The sequence below is a fragment of the Elgaria multicarinata genome, chromosome 19, assembly GCF_023053635.1.
Source record: "Elgaria multicarinata webbii isolate HBS135686 ecotype San Diego chromosome 19, rElgMul1.1.pri, whole genome shotgun sequence".
Taxonomy (NCBI): Eukaryota; Metazoa; Chordata; class Lepidosauria; order Squamata; family Anguidae; genus Elgaria; species Elgaria multicarinata.
This window is the reverse complement of record NC_086189.1, coordinates 2603912-2622814: the sequence shown is the minus strand read 5'-3', so window position 1 is coordinate 2622814 and position 18903 is coordinate 2603912. Positions and strand designations below refer to the sequence as shown.

Genomic DNA, 18903 nt, shown 5'->3' with positions numbered 1-18903 from the left:
CCCACCCCCGGATTCTCCACACACACATCATGTGGAGGTTTCCCAGCCTGCGTGCAGTTTACCCCCACACACACCCCATTCCGCTCCTGAATTGCCTCTCTTAAAACTGTGTTACATGCAGGAAGAGCCTGAAGCGACGAAATGCTGGCGCTTTTGTTACTTATGGCTCCACCCACCACTGCAACGCAGCTCCCGAAAGTTTCCCTGAAATGGAACTTGGCCCTCGAGATGAAATATAGGGTGAGCATATTTTGCAAACCAAAAGGGAGGACAATATGGCTACCCTCAGGAGGCGTGGCCACCCCAACATGCCCGGGGGCGTGGCCTCGGTCAGCATCCATTATCATTAGCAGCAGCAGCTGCTGTCCTCCCAGTACGTCCGCTGCTATGCTCTTTCGCCATCTGGCCTGGTCCGCAAGCCGGTGTCCGTCACCTGGGTCGTCTGGGCCGCCGCCGGCAGGGTGGAGAGTGAATTGACCCCTGCCCCTTGGGTCTCGTCTCATGCGCCAAGACCCAAAGGGCGGGGCTTCTTGTTCAGTCGGGGCAGGGAGTGAAATGCTGTGCTGATGCAATTGGGTCAGCGCAGAAGGGCTAGATTGGCCCTGGGGGGAGGCGGGGGCTGGGAGATGCCGTCCCAGACGTCCGGGAACGCGTCTTCCAGTCCCTGCCCCCAACGCCAATCTAGCCTTCCTCTGCGCTAGATCGGTGCTGGGGAAGGGCTGGAACACCCGTTCCCGGGAATCCGGGAACGCGTCTTCCAGCCCTTTTCCCCAGTGAATTGGGGGCCAGTCCTGGTTGGCCCAGAGACCTCCATTTTTCTGGAGGTCTCTGGTGTTTCCAGTGCATCTGGTCACCTTATGAAATAGGTTCCCCACACCTGACCTAGAGAAGAAAAGGCCCACAAGTGTTTCCGCATCCCCCCCCCCACACACACACACTGCCTGCCTCCTTTCTAGACAGAACCTTTGACCAGGGAGAGTTGACAGGAGCACGGCAGCTTTTCCCAGATGGAGAGAAAAGCTGCAGCCGTGCAAAGATGCAGGAGCCTTGCTGGGGAATGGAGTTGGCCACCCTGATTTGGGTGGGGGGAAGAGTGGGGAGGTGAGGGAGAGAGGGGCAGCCGGGAGGGAGAGAGGGGCACCTTGCAACGCTGGACGAGGCGCAGAAGCCTCCGAAGCGCGTGCCGCAAGGGGAACAGCAACGGCCCCCCAAAGAAAGCTCTGGGTCTGAAGCATCCAAGTGCCCACCTTCCCGGGATGCTGCTGGGACCACCCCACCTCACCCCACCCCACCCCGAGACTTTACAAGGAGGAAACTGAGGCAGCAACACCACAATTGTGTCCTACACTTTTTTATTTTTAAATCAAAGGAGGTCGTTACGCGCGATCAGGAGCGGAAGGTGCTTAACGGGGCTCAACGGGGAAAGGCTGCTACTTCGGAGTCCAGGAATGCAGGCTGGGAGCTGGAGCGTCCTTCTTCCCTCCCTCGACATGAAACCCGGATTTTCAGTCTGGTACCTTGAGAAGGAAAAGCCCACGGGGTCAGCGGAGGCTGGTGGCTCGGATGTCAGTGGGGCAGTGAATCTGCTCCGGGCTTCAGTCCGAACCAATCCAATTTGTAAAGAAGCTGTGCAAGGTGCAAACCACCTTGGACAGCTCCTTTAGAGTTTTCCGGACTGAAACCCGGAGCGGATTTACCGCCCCACTGACATCGGAACCACCAGCCTCTACTGAGAACGCTGAAGAGACAGCAGTAAAGATTTCTGCATTCTGGATATAATAACCCCCATCTGCTCGACTCCCAGAGCCTCGGGGGGGGGGGGAGCCATTTCACAAACCCACCATCTTTCAAGCAACGCAGTAGCTCATTTTATTTATCAACCCGTAAAGACCACAGAACTCATTGCCACAGGATGGCCCTTGGCTGAAATGGCTTTGAAAGAGGCATTGGAGCGGCCTTGCCCAACATTATGCCCTCCAGATGTTCTGGACTACAACTCCCTGGGGATGATAGGAGTTGTAGTACAATGCATCTGAAGGTCAGCAGGATGGGTAAGGCTGACAGCGTGTCCCACGCAGACATTAGCATTGAGGACTCGGACCATGGAAAGATGAGATGACTCACCTACACGGACTCTGCCATGCACAGATCTGTCGAGAGAGAAGATAAGGGCCGGGGGTCAGGGAGGGATCACCGGATCTTAGAATCGGCTGTGGGACAAGGGTCCACAAAGGTCCTCTAGTCCAACCACAGGCAAACTGCTAGGCGAAACCACCGCCCTCACATGCCAATCAACTTATGCTCAGAGGCACTACGCTGCCTGTGTGACTCCAGCTTGGATTCTGGGATGTACACCTGTCTAGAGGCTCGTGGCCTTCAACCTTCCATCCCAAGCTGCAATGCAGCACTCACTTTGTAAGGGTTTAAATGGAATATGCTTGTTCTTATTCTTCTTCGCTAACCTGCTTTTCTTCTCTCTCTCTTTCTCAAAGATGCCCCACCCCCACCCCATAAAAATAAGACAGCACCAATGGTGGAAGGAAGCTTGTGAGCTTTGGCCACCTGGAGCTTATCTGCACGCAATGTAAATCAAGTTGGGCAATTTCAGGTGTGGGTGTCTGGGAGTCACTTTCCAACTCCAGGAATGCCCCCCATTCAACCACCCCCGCTGCACTCCTACACTTGGCCTTCCTAAGGGCTCCCTGGCAGTTTGCCCCTGAAATTTGGGTGCAAAACGCCCGCCCATTTGCCCTGCTGCTGCTCCACCACATTGCAGTAGCCATGCAAGAGGGCCGGGTGGGGAACGTCTGTTGCCCACCCCGAGGGAAATGAATTAATGAAGGGAAATAAATTAATAAATGGGGATGTAAATGAAGATAAGGAGATGTGGAGGAGAGAAAGATCACGACAGAGAGGGGAGCGATATTCTGGGTTTGGGGGGGATACTCAAATTGCAGGGGGCCCAGAGGAGCCACGGAGCCCCATTCATGACTGTGGGTTAGAAGGAGTCCGGGGTGGGGTTTGCACATCTGAAAATAGAGCCCCCTCCCCTTTCTCGTGATGATCCGGAGGGAGAGCGCCGCACTCCTTTCCATGGGGATCCCCCGCCCCATTCCAAGCCCCGGAAGCAGCCCGGCGGCTCCCCTGCCCCTGCTGCTGTTGCTGCTGCTTCGCCCCCTGCCCCCCTCCGCCACGGGGTCCTCCTGCCCTCGGTGTGGCTCTTACCCGTCCTAGGCAGGATTAGAATATTGTCCTGGGTGAGTCCCTCTGCCAAGGCCACCTGGGTGAACTTCTCCAGCAGAGCGGCCCGGAGCTGCTTGCTTCTACCTGCAGGCAGAAAAGGAGGGGCCGTTGAGCAAGGCAGGGGACACCTCCAGACGGAAACAGAGAGCCGGGGAAATCACAGAATTGTGGAGTTGGAAGGGACCACAAGGATCATCTAGTCCAACCCTAGAGGGGATTCCAGCAGTGGCCAGGCCAGGTGTCCACTTGCCATAAGCACAATCATAGAATCATAGAATCATAGAATAGCAGAGTTGGAAGGGGCCTACAAGGCCATCGAGTCCAACCCCCTGCTCAAGGCAGGAATCCATCCTAAAGCATCCCTGACAGATGCTTGTCCAGCTGCCTCTTGAATCAGCTGAGTGAACCCAGGGCCGCAAGACCGGACGGAATTGATCGACTACCACCACAAGCAAAGCCACATTCCCCGTTTCCTGCTCTCAACCTTGACTGGCCAGTGGGAAGCCCAGGGCAAGCTCCACAGGCCGGCAGGCATGAGCCTCAACCCTGCCCATTGGCAAAATCGGGCCTCTACCAGACAGACCCCAAATTGCAGCTTTCTTCAAGCTCTCTTAGCCAGCTGCTTTTTAGCATACACACCACACACACACATATATACCGAGGTGCACGATTGGCATGGCCAACTGCCTATGGATGGTTATTGTCCACCCACACGTATCAATAGGGTGGCACACTAGGGGCACCTCTCTGCTCTGGGCAGGAGCACGACTGTCCCACCTCTCCCTCCACGCAAGCTGTCCGATTGAAAACCATGCCAGCTCCCCAGTCTTTTGTCACCAAGGTGGACAGCCCAACAAGGGTGGAGCCACTAGGGAGAACAGCCTGCCCCCTGGTGGCGGGCAACGGGAGGCAGATACGTACCATACAGCGTCACCATGGTGAATGTCTCCCCAACCTTGGACATCTTAGTGAGCAGCAATGCGTACTCACTGTAGTTGGTTTCAACCACACGGACATCGTGGGTGCTCCCTGAGCCTGAAATTGAAGCCGACATGGAGGAATCTGGACCGATGCTCATCAAATTTTATTTTTTTGTATTAAAAAAAAATCATATTTTGTGTGTGTGTGTGTGTGTGTTGGACTGGGACTCCGGAGATTTGGGTTAGAGTCCCCACTTGGCCATGAAGCTCACTTAGTAACTTCAGGCCAGTCACTGACTCAGCCTAGCCTACCTCACAGGGCTGTTGTGAGAATAAAATGGAGAGCAGAAAGATTGTGTAAGCTGCCTTGGGTTCATTTCAAGAGGAAAAAAGGCAGGATATAAATGTAATCGATAAGTAAAGCATTTTCATCCTGCTCCTCAGCCGTAAAGGCTCCCAGAGACTCTTACATACAACCAACAAAAGCAAGAGGGTCTCTGCCCACAGCAGGCTTACAATTTAAAAAGGCGCGACACCAAAGGAAAAAGGGAGGAGGAAGGAAGAGGGGGTGAAGCAAGCCGACTTCCAGAACAGCTGTTGCAGCGGCAGGTCTTCCGCTCACGGGGAAAACCCTTCCATCTGGCCAAGCTCTCGGTGACAGGTCCCATTCTGAGATACTGGAAAGTGGAAGCTGACACTGAAGCTGATCAGGGCTCAGGGAGGAGGTGGGCAGGAACAGCCTCTCTGGGAGACCAGAGCGGACCCCTCCTCGTTCCGAGGCCATTGGCCTCTGGGTGAGCTGGGGCTGCCAGCCGCTGTCGGAAACAGGACGCTGGGCTGCCCAAGGAGGCCGAACTGCAGAGCCGTGCGAGGTCTCAGCCCAGCCCTCTGAGGCCCGGGCGCTTCCCTTGGCCTCGCTCCCTTTCCCCCGTCCATCAGTCGCTCGGCGATCTCACAGCCTCTGGGCAGCCTTTTCTCTCCAGAACCAAAAAGGCTGAGACGCCTCTCCAAAGGCATTTGGGGCATTCCAGCCCCTTTGGCCCCTTTGGACCACCCGTGGGACGCAGCCCGAGGTTCAGCACCTGCAAACCAGCCCAACGCGGTCTCCTCCGTCTTCCCCTCCAGGCATGGAAGGTGGGGGGCCCTTGCCTGCCGAGCAGGGACTCAGCCGCTGAGCTGCCTTTAGGAGCACTGGGGGTCCCAAGCGCCATCTCTGTAGGGCCCCAGCGCTCATCAGCAGAGGCCCTGCTTTGCGGCAGAAGGGCCCCCAGGGTCTCCAGCTAGAAAGGCATCTTGGGGGACAGATGGGGGAAACGTCCCTCTGCCGGAGACCCCAGACACTTGCTGCAGGCAGCATCAGAGGGCGTGAACCCACGGCTTGACTTGGTGAGCAAGGCAGTGTGGAACGAGACTCTCTGGGGCAGCTCAGCTGGCTCCTGGGCCCCTCTCTTGGGCCAGTGGCCAGCGGCCGGCGGCCTCAGCTTGGCATCTCCCACTCCTAGAACCAGTTTTCTCTCGCCTGCAAAGACCAGGCTGTTCCGTAGGAGAGAACAGGAGGGATTAAGGCCAGTGATGTACCCAGCTATTTACCGAGTGGCTGCCGGCACCAAACAATGAGTCTGGCTGTTCTCTTGGCCAGCCTGGTCCCTGCCCTGGGCAGGGCTCACGTGGCTCTCACTTACGTGGGCTGGTGTAGCTGAAGTGGCCGGGCTGCTCCGTCTGGATGAAAAGGGTTTTTCTCGTCTCACACTGGTCCAGCCTGGAGCAGAGGGAAAGACACGGAAAGGACGACCCAGGGAGGTGCTGCTGCAGTGTCTCCACTGCCCCGAATCCAGGGGTGCCCCAGTCCCAAATCAGTTGCCAATAGGGACCAGCTCATCCTACTGTAGTGGGGAGGGGACCAACCCTTGCTGGGACACTGAAGGAAAAGTCCATCTTCACAGTACATGACACAGAGAACCAGTGTGGTGCAGTGGTTACGGCGTTAGACTGGGACTTGGGAGATCCAAGTTCTAATCCCCACTCAGTCATGAAGTTCACTGGGTAACTTTGGGCCCAGTCCCTGACTCTCAGCCTAACCTACCTCACAGAGTAGGGGAGGGGGAGAAGGATTGTGTACAAGAGGAAATAAGGCAGCATAAAAATGTAATAATAAATAAAGGCATACATTTAATAATAACGTGAAAATAAAGTAATTAACACCTGGAACTCACTGCTGCAAGACAGTGGTTGCTGGCTTAGATGGCTTTAAAAGGGGGGAGGATTATTCACCTTCGTGTCCCGCTTGTGGGCTTCTCAGGGTCCTCTCTGTGAAACAGGAAGTTCTGACCCAGCAGGGCTCTTCTGGTGTCCTTCTTAGCTCTGCCTTGCTGGATCAGACTGCTTCCCCGAGCCCAGCATCCTGTCTCCGGCAAGAGCAGCCAACCTGATATCCCTGAAAACCTCCCAAGCAGCGGAGCCAGAAGCCAAGAGCTGGCCCCTGGTCCTTTGCCCTCCATCTCTTGCCATCAGGGTATGCTGCACCTGAACCCGGAGGTTCCACTCCCAGCCTTTGGGGCAATGAATTCTGGCAGCCAACGCAGCACCCCTAGGGACCCCCCTGAAGCTGCACCAGCCTCTGGTCTCCTTACTTGGGATAGGTGGAGCTGACTTCCAGGCTGCCATCTTCAGTGGGCGCGACCACCGTGGTGCACATCTTCATCACCTGCTTCTTCTCCTGGAACCAGCGGGAGTTGGAGGCCAAGCCAATGCTGAACCATCTCCCTGTGAACTGTGCACACAGAGACAGAGCCCCGTAGGGAAACCGACAGCCACTGACGCTGCTTTGCCTGGAAAGGGGAGTGGGTGATGGGGAACAGGCCCATCCTCTGTTGCTCCCGAGGGAGGCTAGAACTGATGGCTGCAAACTGCAGAAGGGCAGATTTGGGCTAAACACTAGGCATGTGATCCGCTCCGATTAGGAGCGGAGAAGCAGTAGCGGATTGGCCTGCTCCGCCTTACCCAGAGGCGGAGTAGAAGCGGGCCGCGGACCCCTAGAAGCAAGGCGAAGAAAAGCGGCCATTTTTCAGAGCTCCTAGTTCAGGCGGAGCGCTCCGATCGCCATCTTGAAAACATTTCGCCATAGGATTGCATTGCGGGAAATAATCGCGGATAACTAGGTTGTTTTTGAAGCTATCATTCTGGAAATTCTTGTGCACAGAGAGTCGTGGATGGGGGTCATTTTGAGACTACTCTCACCTCTCTGCGTCGTGCGGGTCGCGTGCTATATTTTTTTTAAAATCAGGTCAACAAACAGGGACAGCGCGGCTCAAACGGCGGTTTTCGGCTTTTCGCCCATAGGATTGCATTGCGGGAAAGAATCGGGGATAACTGGGGGGGGGTTTAAGCTATCATTCTGAAAATTCTTGTGCTTAGACAGTCGTGGATGGGGGTCATTTTGAGACTACTCTCAACTTTCTGCGTCCTGTGGTTCACTTGCTAGAATTTTTAAAAAATTGGGTCAACAAACAGCTTGGGTGTTTTGTTTTGTTTTTGAAGCGATGACAGGCACATTCAACTCCCAATCCTGATGAGAATTGATCACCTCATGAAGCATCATCCTCCAATCCCAGCGTTTGAGGCGGGACTAAGCCAGAATCACCCTGAGAGCTTTCTGCTTTGTGTCTCTTTGTGGGTTGGCGTTCGTGGAGAGAGGACTTAGTTAGTTAGTGCTGCTGCTGTGTTTGGACTTTGGAGATAGATTAGGATAGATTTAGCTTGGCGCGTGTGTGTTTGTTTGCTTCTTTCTGACTTTTAGCTTAGTTTGCCCTGTGTTTTTCCCTTACTTTGATTTAATATAAACTTTACTTTTAAATTTTGGAGTGTGTGTTTGTTTGGTTGGTTGGTTGTCCCCCCCCCCCTTTCCCTTTCTTAAAGCCTGACTGTGTTCCTTCTGCTTTTGTGAAAGCTTTCTTTTGAAAGCATACACACACTTCTTGTCCCATTTCCCTACATTTATTAGTAATATTCTTAAACATATTATTATATTCTTTTACATATTCTTAGTAGTATATTAGTATATTCTCATACATATTATTAGTAGTATTAATATTTTATTCTTCTTATACATATTAGTAGTAGTGTTTGGTTGGTTCTTTCCCCCCCTCCCCTCTCTTAAATCCTGATTGTGTTTCCTTCTATCTATATACAAAAAATACCAAAAAATACCAAAAAAAAATTATTCTCTTTTTCTTCTCTGTGTAACTTGGACTGTGAGTGTGCTGCTTTTGTGAAGTGCAACAGGCAGCCACAGATTGAGCATTTTGTGGAAAGCATACACACACTTCTTGTCCCATTTCCCTACATTTAAACATATTATTATATTCTTATACATATTCTTAGTAGTATATTAGTATATTCTTATACATATTATTATTACTATTAATATTTTATTAGTCATCATGAGAAGAGGGAGCAGGTGTGCTGAAAGCAGCAAGGCTCAGGCTGGCACCAGTAAGCAGGCTGCCTCTCCTGCTGTGAAAATCAAACGGGCAACTCCTTGGCTGGCTGCTCCGAAACAGAAGCAGGACAAGCAGCAGGCAGAGCCACTCTCTTCTGCAACTTGTGCCCGGCGTTCTCTTTTTGAGGGTGGGAGCAGCAGTGCCATTAGAGGAGGAGGAGGAGTATCCCCAACTCCTTCATTATCCTTTGAGCCCACGAGCCCGCTGATGGACCTAGACGAGGTCCTCAGCACAGTGGAGGGGGAGGAGGAGGAGGCGGTGGTCCTCCAGGATGTGGGGGCTGAGGAGGAGCAGCAGCAGGCCGAGGCTCTCTCCCCAGTCTCATCCCACACCTCTTCCGCTGCCACCCCTGTTTCTGTGGCAACACCAGAGAGCTCAGGCGGGCAATTGGTGGTGTCACCACAGAAGCGAAAGACAAGCATCGTGTGGGACCACTTTGAGGTGGGAGCGGAACCCCGCTTTGCTGTCTGTCGCCACTGCAAACTCAGCCTAAGCAGGGGTCTAGCTACAGGGCATTATGGAACCAGCAGCATGAAGATGCATCTTCAGAGGCAGCACCAGTCGGTCTTGATGGGGAAAGAGGCGGGCAAGGTGACTGGTTCCAGGGGAAAGCCGAAGGCTGCTGCTGCTGCTGCTGCTGCTGCTGGCACTGCCACTCTCAGCTCTCCATCTCCCATCCCCACAAGGGTTAGGCAGGCAACCCTGCCGGAAATGGGGTGGGGGAAGTATGGACCCACAAGATGGTGTTTTCCAACGCCCACCCAGATCACCACCTGCATCGGTGAGATGGTGGCGTTGGACGACCAGCCATTCAGCCTCGTCGACAACACAGGCTTCAAGAGGCTGATGGCGCTTATAGTGCCATACTATAAGCTGCCGTGTCGCACCACCCTGAGCAGGCGGGTGGTGCCTTCCCTGTACCGTTCCTGCAGGGAGTTAGTGCTGGGTCGTCTGTGCCAGGCAGAGGCACGGATGGTGCACTTCACCTCCGACATTTGGTCCAGCGAGGGCGGAGTGCACGCTTACCTGTCCCTGTCGGCACACTGGTGGGCAGCCGTGGGACAGGAAGCATCCAGCACTAGAGGGACTGGCAAGGAGGGCTACTGCTGGGCCCTCCTCCACACGCAAGTGATGGACCAGTCCCACACGGCAGGGGAGATTACGGAGGCCATGAACCGCATGGTGGATGGGTGGCTAGCTGGGCAGAAGGTCACCTGCGGTTACATGGTCACAGACGGGGGAGCCAACATGGTGAAGGCGGTGCGCGACGGCGGATTTGAGGGCGTCCACTGCATCGCGCACGTCTTGAACCTGGTGGTGAGGGATGGCCTTGGGATGGGCAGCACCAAGGCCAACCTCGGTCCCCTGTCCGGTATCCGTAACCTCCTGGAGAGCTACAGAAAGGTGGCAGGGCATTTCCACCACAGCGTCAAGGGCAGTCGCTTGCTGCGGGAGAAGCAGGAGGAGTTGAATCTCCCGCAGCACAGGCTAGTGCAAGATGTGGTGACACGCTGGAACTCCACCTACCTGATGCTGGAGCGGATGGTGGAGCAACAGCGTGCCATCCACGACTTGTTCAGGGTCAGGGACATGGGCGTCCACCACATGGGCAAGCAGCAGTGGGATGCCATGTCCCAGTTGGTGGACCCTGAGCACTAGCTCTGCCCTCCTCAGCCAGGTGATCCCTGTATGCAGGCATCTCCAGAAACAGATGGGCGACTTTCTGGAGTACAGGGATCCCGTCACTGGCAGGCGCTTCGAGCCCGAGGTCCGCGAAGCGGTGACTAGGCTGAGGGACGGCCTGACGCGGAGGCTGGAGCCCATCCAAACCGACAGGGTCCACATGTTGGCAGCCATGTGCGACCCTCGTGTGAAGGATGGGCTTTGTGGGCCAAATAGCAGGCAGCACTGGGTGGAAATGCTGGTGGGCGAAGTGCGGGCGGCATGGGCCAAGAGGGTGGGGCAGAGTGAGGCAGAGGAGCAGGCCACCCCTCCCCGCAGCACCAGCAGCAGCCTCACCTGCATCCCTCCCAGCAGCAGCACAGGCGAGGGGTATTGGGAAGAGGCTCTGCACGCCGTGGTTGGGCAGAGACCCTCCCCAGCCACCGGCCAGGATGACGCTGCAACCACCGTGCAGCGTTACCTGTCAGAGCCCATGGAGGACTGCTCCATGGACCCCCTGGCCTACTGGTCATCCCGCTTTCAGATTTGGCCGGACCTGTCGCGGGTGGCCATGGATCGACTCAGCTGCCCACCCACCAGTGTTCCAAGCGAGAGGGTGTTCTCTATGGCGGGCGACATAGTGACCCCTCACCTCTCTCGCTTGGAGCCGGACTTGGTGGAGCAGCTGGTCTTTCTGAAGGGCAATCTGCCCCTGCTGGGATACCCCACCCTCAAGCTCTCGTGGGAGTGACAGGCAGGCTCCCCTCCCTTTAATTCCACCCCTCCTTTGGTTGGCAGGCACACTACAGCTCAGGCAGGCAGGTTTTTTCTTTTTATTATTATTTCTATTATATTTTTCTTCTTATTATTATTATTATTATTATTATTATTATTTAGTGGCTGTGTTACAGTTCACAACATCAACTCTGAATCATTCGATTCGTCTCTGTAGGCAGAGTTTGTCACCGTGTGTGTGTGTGACTGACTGTGAGGGCAAAGCACCGCACTTGAGTTCATTTCATTTCTGTGGCGTCTGGTACAGCTTAGTCAACTCATCCGGATAGTTTTCCACCCAGTTCCAAAAGACTCCATGATTGACTGCATGTGTTTGGGTGAGGTGCAAGCAGGGGGCAAGGCAGTGCCTGGCACCACCACCACTAGCCAGGCTGCCTCTCTCCAGCAGTCCACGGGTCGCCCTTTGGAGTGCCCTTGGCTTGGAGTGGAAGACGTACTCCCTGATCCAGAAGTATGGTTTTGAGAAGCAAGCTGTCACTTGAACTCTGTGCAAAAGCTGTCATTGTGTGTGTGGTTGTGAGTGTTACTGCAGCTGCCTGTCTCGCTGCGAAAATGAAACAGGCGAGTCCTCGCCGTTGAGAAGCAACCTTTCACTTGAACTCATGGAAGTCATTGACTTCAGCACAGCCACTACGTAGAGGCTGTGGTCCTCCAGGATCTGGGTGACTCGATCAGTGTGCTGATTTTGAGAAGCAACCTTTCACTTAAACTCATTCAGTTCCCCAATTGAGGGTGAGGGAGGTTAAACTCCAGCAGTCCACGTGTCGCCCTTTGAAAAGCTCAGGGATCAAGTGGACTACTCGACCAGTCTGCTGATTTTGAGAGGCAACTTTTCACTTCAACTCATGGACTTCCCCAATTGAGGGAGGTACTCCAGCAGTCGACCGATCTCCCGTAGCACAGCCACTTAGTGCGTACGGACAGTTTAAGTTTCCTGAGAAGTGAGCTCTCACTTCAACTCATGACAGCCATTGACTTCACCACAGCCACTTTGTGTGCGATGCTGTGGTCCTCCAGGATGTGGGTGAGGATTAGTCGCAGAAGCTGGTCCAGCTTCTCTCCCCGGTCTCGTCCCACCCCTCTTCCGCTGTAACGCCCTCTTTGAGAAGCAAGCTGTCACTGAAACTCATGAAAGCCATAGACTTCCGAAGCAACCTTTCACTTCAACTCATTGACTTCCCCTTTGAGAAAAAGCTAAGCTCCAGTAATGCACCGTTTGTCCATGGGACAGCTCTCTTACGAGAAGCTGCAGTGCATATGCAGCAATGCCATGGCTTTGAGAAGCCGAGACCCATCCCAGCCACCGGGAACCGGAGGAAAACTCCAGCAGTCCACAGGTCGCCCTTTGGATAGCTCGGGGATCAAATGGAGTCCTTGATCTGTGTGCTGATTTTGAGAAGCAACCTTTCACTTCAACTCATGGACTTCCCCTATGTGCGGGAGGTACTCCAGCAGTCCACCGATCGCCCGTAGCACAGCCACTAGCAAAGCCACTACAGTGGATGCTCTCTTCTCTCTCTCTCCTCAGTCTCATCCAACCTCTCTTCCTCTTCCCCTTCTGCTGTAACCCCTCTTTGAGAAGCAAGCTTTCACTTAAACTCATCATTCACTTCCCCAATTGAGGGAGGTAAACTCCAGCAGTCCACGGGTCGCCCTTTGGAGGGCTTAGCAGCAACGTTAATCTTCCAAGCATGCACACAAATCTTCCATACTCAAATTAACTGCTTCAATAACTAGTAGCTCCTTTTTGCCTGCCTGCTCGCCTGCCCGGGAGCCGTCCTTGTGAGGTAGCTGGATCTGCTGGGACTCACTCCCCCAGAGATCTATGGCATACCTGTGCAAGGTACCAGCTCCTTTGTGCCCACCGGCCCAAGCCTGCCTGCCTGCCTGCCCATGCCCGCCTGCCTGGGAGCTGTCCTTGTGAGGTAGCTGGATCTGCTGGGACTCACCCCCCCAGAGATCTATGGCATACCTGTGCAAGGTACCAGCTCCTTTGTGCCCACCGGCCCAAGCCTGCCTGCCTGCCTGCTCATGCCCGCCTGCCCGGGAGCCGTCCTTGTGAGGTAGCTGGATCTGCTGGGACTCACTCCCCCAGAGATCTATGGCATACCTGTGCAAGGTACCAGCTCCTTTGTGCCCACCGGCCCATGCCTGCCTGCCTGCCCATGCCCACCTGCCCGTCACTCCACAATTGAGGGAGGTTAACTCCAGCAGTCCACGGGTCGCCCTTTGGAGAGCTCAGGGATCAGATGCACTATTCGTGATCCAGTCTGGTGATTTTTTGAGAAGCAAGCTGTCACTTCAACTCATGGACTTCCCCAATTGCGGCTGGTACTCCAACAGTCCACCAAACTCCTGTAGCACAGCCACTTAGTGCATAGGGACAGTTTAAGTTTCCTGAGAAGTGAGCTCTCACTTCGACTCATGACAGCCATTGACTTCACCACAGCCACTTTGTGTTGGATGCTGTGGTCCTCCAGGATGTGGGTTAATCCTCCAGGATTAGTCGCAGAAGCTGGTCCAGCTTCTCTCCCCAGTCTCGTCCCACCCCTCTTCCGCTGTAACCCTCTCTTTGAGAAGCAAGCTGTCACTTCAACTCATGGACTTCCCCTATGTGTGGGTGGTACTCCAGCAGTCGACCAATCTCCCATAGCACAGCCACTTAGTGCGTACGGACAGTTTAAGTTTTCTGAGAAGTGAGCTCTCACTTCAACTCATGACAGCCATTGACTTCACCACAGCCACTTCTCGGTGGATGCTTTGGTCCTCCAGGATGTGGGTGAGGAGGATTAGTTGCAGCAGCTGGTCGAGCTTCTCTCCCCAGTCTCATATGGAGCAATTAAAGGTATCTGAGAAGTGAGCTCTCACTTCAACTCGTTTTGTAGTGCGCCGAGTTGAGCACAGCCACTCCGGTGGATGCTCTGGTCCTCCAGAATGTGGGTGAGGAGGATTAGTTGCAGCAGCTGGTCGAGCTTCTCTCCCCAGTCTCATATGGAGCAATTAAAGGTATCTGAGAAGTGAGCTCTCACTTCAACTTCAAGTTCAGACACTATAGCACAGCCCCTACGGTGGAGGCGCAGCTGGCCGTGCCTCTCTCCCCAACCACTTAGTGCATAGGGACAGTTTAAGTTTCCTGAGAAGTGAGCTCTCACTTCAACTCATGACAGCCATTGAATTCACCACTTAGCTGTTCCTCATGTTGTCCTTTCCCTGAAGTGGAGTTTGTAGCAGCAGCTGGTCGAGCGTCTCTCCCCAGTCTCGCAATTAAAGGTATCTGAGAAGTGAGCTCTCACTTCGACTCATGACAGCCATTGACTTCACCACAGCCACTTCGTGTTGGATGCTGTGTTCCTCCAGGATGTGGGTGAGGAGGATTAGTAGCAGCAGCTGGTCGAGCTTCTCTCCCCAGTCTCGTCCCACCCCTCTTCCGCTGTAACCCTCTCTTTGAGAAGCAAGCTGTCACTTCAACTCATGGACTTCCCCTCAGAGAAAAAGCTAAGCTCCAGCAGTCGACCGATCTCCCGTAGCACAGCCACTTCGTGCGTACGGACAGTTTAAGTTTCCTGAGAAGTGAGCTCTCACTTCAACTCGTCTTGTAGTGCGCCGAGTTGAGCACAGCCACTACAGTGGATGCGCCTGCCCGCCTGCCTGGGAGCCGTCCTTGTGAGGTAGCTGGATCTGCTGGGACTGACTCCCCCGCAGATCTATGGCTTACTTGTGCAAGGTACCAGCTTTTCTGGGCCCGCCAACCCATGCCTGCCTGCCTGCCTGTCTGTCTGCCCGCCTCCCCCGGGGTGCTGCTGTGGTGGGGCATCTGCCAGGATTGACTCCTCGCCTGCTCTGCCTGCCTCTCTGCCCGCCTGGTGCCTGGGAGATGGGCTTTGCGGTTCGTGCCCAGCACCCTCGGGCACGCTTGCTCCCAGTCGTCCTCCTCTGTGCCCCTCAATGCGTAACTGCTGGCTTAGAAAGAAACAACCAGCCATCTTTGCCTCACTTGCTCCTTGCGCCTGCTTACGGGTTGGTTTGCTATGCGTTAGTGCTCAAGCCATCCTTGCGGCACTACAATGCATGCTGCCTGCCTGCCTGCCTTCCCTCCTTTCTCGCCTTCCCTCCCTTCTCCCCTTCCCGCCTTGCAGGGATGGTGTATGTGTCTTGCTTTGACTCAGGGGAGAAGTCCTTCCTGCGCTCACTTAGACTTTATCAAGTTCAATAATCCCTTTTTCAAATGTGCAAGAAGATTTAGGGTTATCTCGTGGCATGTTGGGATTTCCTTTCAACTGGTCCCATTGAGCTGTCTGCATTGCAACTTTAAATCCCTGACATACTGGAGTGCCCGATTTTCAAAACTTCCCCTAACATCAGGGGATGATGGGATTGCCTTGAAACTTGGTGTCCATGGGGACACATGGCTAAGCTGTCATGGGACCAAAGGATAGGTTTCTAACGTGCAAATTGACGTAGTTGTAGAATGGGACTTGATTTGGGGTGAGTTAAAAAGTTTAAGCCGCGCCAAAAATCAGGGGATGATGGAATTGCCTTGAGTCTGGGCGTCCATGTGGACACATGGATAAGCTGTCCTGGTGCCGAGTTTGAGGTTTCTAATATGCAAATTGACGGAGCTATGGAAAGGGGTGTGAATGGGGTGCCCGATTTTCATAAATTCCCCAAAAATCAGGGGATGATGGGATTGCCTTGAAACTTGGCGTGCATGTGTATACCTCCATGAGGTGTCATAGTGCCAAGCATGAGGTTTCTAACTTGAACAGAAAAAAAGTTGTTTACTTTTTTAGCTTTCAATGCAACCCTATGGGGGGGGGGAAACGGAGCTCCGATCCGGATCCGGAGCTCCGAGCGGAGCGGAGCGGAAGTGGGCGGAGCGGGGGGCGGGGTGAAGCAGGCTGCTCCGAAAATGACGGATCTGGAAATGAAGCGGAGCGGGGGGTCCGTGCACACCCCTACTAAACACTAGGAGGGACATCCTAACAGGGAGAGCTGTTCGGCAGAGGGACAGACTCTGCCTCTGGAGCTGGTGAGCTCTCCTTCGTTGGAGGGATTTAAACAGAGGCCGGGCCTGTCAGGAACGCTGTAACTGCACCGTTGAAGGGCCTGCGTTGAAAAGGGGGTCAGACTAGATGGTCCTCAGGGTAGCTTCTACCTCTGGAATTCTATGGTTCATGGTCTCATTTTCTCATTTCTTGATTTTTAAACCTTTCCTGCCCATTTCAGCTCCCTTCATGACTTCTCTCACCCTCTAATTTCTTCCCCACTTTTCAGTTTGTGAGAGCCAGATGCAAGCTTTTGCATCTCATGGGAGACTTCCTCAACATGGATATTAAATGAGGGTGGGGGAAGCCAAGGCATATTGGCGCCTCCCCCCAGAGCAGCTTCATCATTCCACCTTCACCTCCACCCAACCATCAGCAGCTCTCAAATGCTGGAGAAAATATATCTTCTACCCTTCTCTTTAGTGGCGGGAACAGATATGTCAAAGGTCTGGGGGGTCGTTTTAGGGAGGGAGGAGTCCTAGGGTGACCATGTGGAAAAGAGGACAGGTATCCTCCTGTATCTTTAACAGTTGTATTGAAAAAGGAATTTCAGCAGGTGTTGTTTGTATACATGCAGCACCTGGTGAAATTCCCCCTTCGCCACAGCAGTTAAAGCTGCAGAAGCCCTGCCCTCTTTTGTATCTGGTCATGCTAGGCAGGGCTCCTGCAGCTTTAACTGTTGTGATGAAGAGGGATTATCACCAGGTGCTGCATGCATGCAAAGGACACCAGCTGAAATTCCCTTTTCTATACAACTGTTAAAGATACAGAAGCCCGGTCCTCCTTTCCCCTGACCCCACCACCACCACCTGTCTTCTGTCTGTCTGTCTCCATCTAATCCTCCTTGCATAGGCTAGAAAAGAGCGGGGCGGGAACAGTATTGGCCAATAAAGTCCCACCCTGGTTATCAACAGCAGATCACAGGTCTTTGTATTTGATTTCTCCTATTTTCCATGTTGTTGTTTTCCGATTTTTTTTTATTGCTATTTTTATTTTATACTTACTGTTTTATTGTGTTTTTATCACTTTTAATATCTCATTGGTTTTATGGGTTCTATTGTTGCAGCCTGTAAGTATGGGCACCGGTTTGGAAAAGCAAATGATCTGTTCAAAAACACCAGCAGGTGGGTAATCATGTTGATCTAACCTTGCCTTCCCAGTGGTGGCGGACTACAACTTCCAACATCCTCAACCAGCATGTTCATTGGGGGTTATGGAAGTTGTAGTCAAACACATCTGTGGAACGTCAGGTTGGGGAAGGGTGAAAATTGATTAGAAGTATATTGATTGATTACAATGGCGTTCCTGACTAATTGGTCAGCAATTGGTTTGGGGGCAGGCAGGGAACATTGTTTTAAATATCATTTTTAATACTCTTTAATACTGCAGATGCTATTGATTTCTTAAATGCACATGTGTTTACTTTTAATGGATGGATCGGCTACTGCAATTAATCAAACCAAGTTTTCCCTTTTTTAATCAGATGGCAATGTGAATACAGCCATGTCAGCCATGGATCTCTGCTATTTCCCTTGCAGTGTGAACACAAAAGACTTCAGGCTTCTTTCCAGAACATCACAACTTGGTCACATGAAGTTATTAGATTCCAGACCTTGGCAAGAAAGCTGGCATTTCAACCGGCAGAGTCCTAGAGTGGAAGATGTTTATATGACAATAGGAGTCCAGCACAGGGAACGAGCAAAGGGGAGCATGAGCCTCTCTCCAATTCCTTTGCTCAGGCACCAGCGAGAGAGTTGAATCACTTTCTTCTCACCCATCTAATAAGCAGCACTTGGTCTGACGCCCAGCTCGGCCCCAAAGAATTGCCTTCTGTCCCTGGCACATACCAAGGCAGAGACTGAACTACAGGCTAGATCTATTGTTCTACTCTGTATCTTCCAAGCCAATCCTCTCTTGCAAAGGTGACTTTGCAAGACCTTAGATCTGAGTTGCCTGGCAGCTCATGTTTAGCAAAGCACATCTGGGCTAGCTGCATGGGAGGCTTTGCAAAGCACTCCTCTGCTTTTTCACCCAACAGATCCTGCAAGGGGCCCATTGGCATTCCAGGAGCAGAGCTTTCTAGGTCTACACAGAAACCCTTGCAAGCGACACAGCTCCCCAGGCGCAGGTCAGAAGAAGAAAAAAACACAGGTTTGGTTACCTGATCTTGCTGGAAGTCAGACTGCACCGGGGCTTCGGCCTGGGCCTGGACCAGACAGCCGAGGGCCACGACCAAAAAGCTGACGAACGTTGCCTTCATGTCGGAGACTGCTCTGCTCTGCTCTGCTCTGCTCTGCTCTGCGCACGGCCTGCCCTGCAACAGCGCAACTGTGGGCCAGAAACTCAGCCTAGTCAGCTATTTATGGGCCGCTCCAGCAGGAACCCCAGGTGGGACCTCGCTAGCTGTGCTCTCCCCCACATGGAGCTGGATTATGCAAGGCGGAAAGAGGCAGAACTAGTGATGGGGAGGAGAGGGAGCATGTATGCGCAATAGGACCACAGCACTGAGACGCCCCCACCCCTGCCAGAGAACTATTCCCAGCTGGAGCAAGGGAAGGTTTAAAATCCCGCAGGCTAAACATGGTTTTCCAGCCAGCCCCACGGCCCCTGCAGAGAAAGAGGCTGTAGGCCGACAGCAGAGGGGGAAAGAAAGACAGCAGTGTGTGGTCACACGCAGCGCACACGGTTCAAAAGGGATGGCGTGCAAAATGTTTTCCATTCCTCTGCCCCGGACAAAGA

The 18903-nt window shown here is 53.5% G+C and overlaps 1 protein-coding gene across 1 annotated transcript; it reads right to left on the bottom strand.

Moving 5' to 3' along the window:
- Positions 1 to 1333: 1333 nt before the first annotated feature.
- LOC134410950 (lipocalin-like) lies at positions 1334 to 18581 on the bottom strand. The gene is made up of 7 exons (XM_063144464.1): positions 18326 to 18581; positions 6794 to 6933; positions 5846 to 5922; positions 4165 to 4278; positions 3226 to 3327; positions 2125 to 2150; positions 1334 to 1517 (listed from the first exon to the last, which is right to left on the bottom strand). The coding sequence occupies exons 1-6, from the start codon at positions 18422 to 18424 to the stop codon at positions 2125 to 2127; spliced, it is 558 nt and encodes a 185-aa protein (XP_063000534.1). The 5' UTR covers positions 18425 to 18581; the 3' UTR covers positions 1334 to 1517.
- Between the last annotated feature and the right edge of the window lie 322 nt (positions 18582 to 18903).

Bases quoted from the DNA above. Each gene is read 5' to 3' on its own strand.
- LOC134410950 (XM_063144464.1), bottom strand. From the start codon at position 18,424: ATGAAGGCAACGTTCGTCAGCTTTTTGGTCGTGGCCCTCGGCTGTCTG. The intron at 4,279-5,845 runs GTAAGTGAGAGC...CTTCAATTTCAG, and splicing joins CTTCAGCTACACCAGCCCAC to GCTCAGGGAGCACCCACGAT. The intron at 2,151-3,225 runs GTAAGAGCCACA...CTCTCTCGACAG, and splicing joins TCTAATCCTGCCTAGGACGG to ATCTGTGCATGGCAGAGTCC.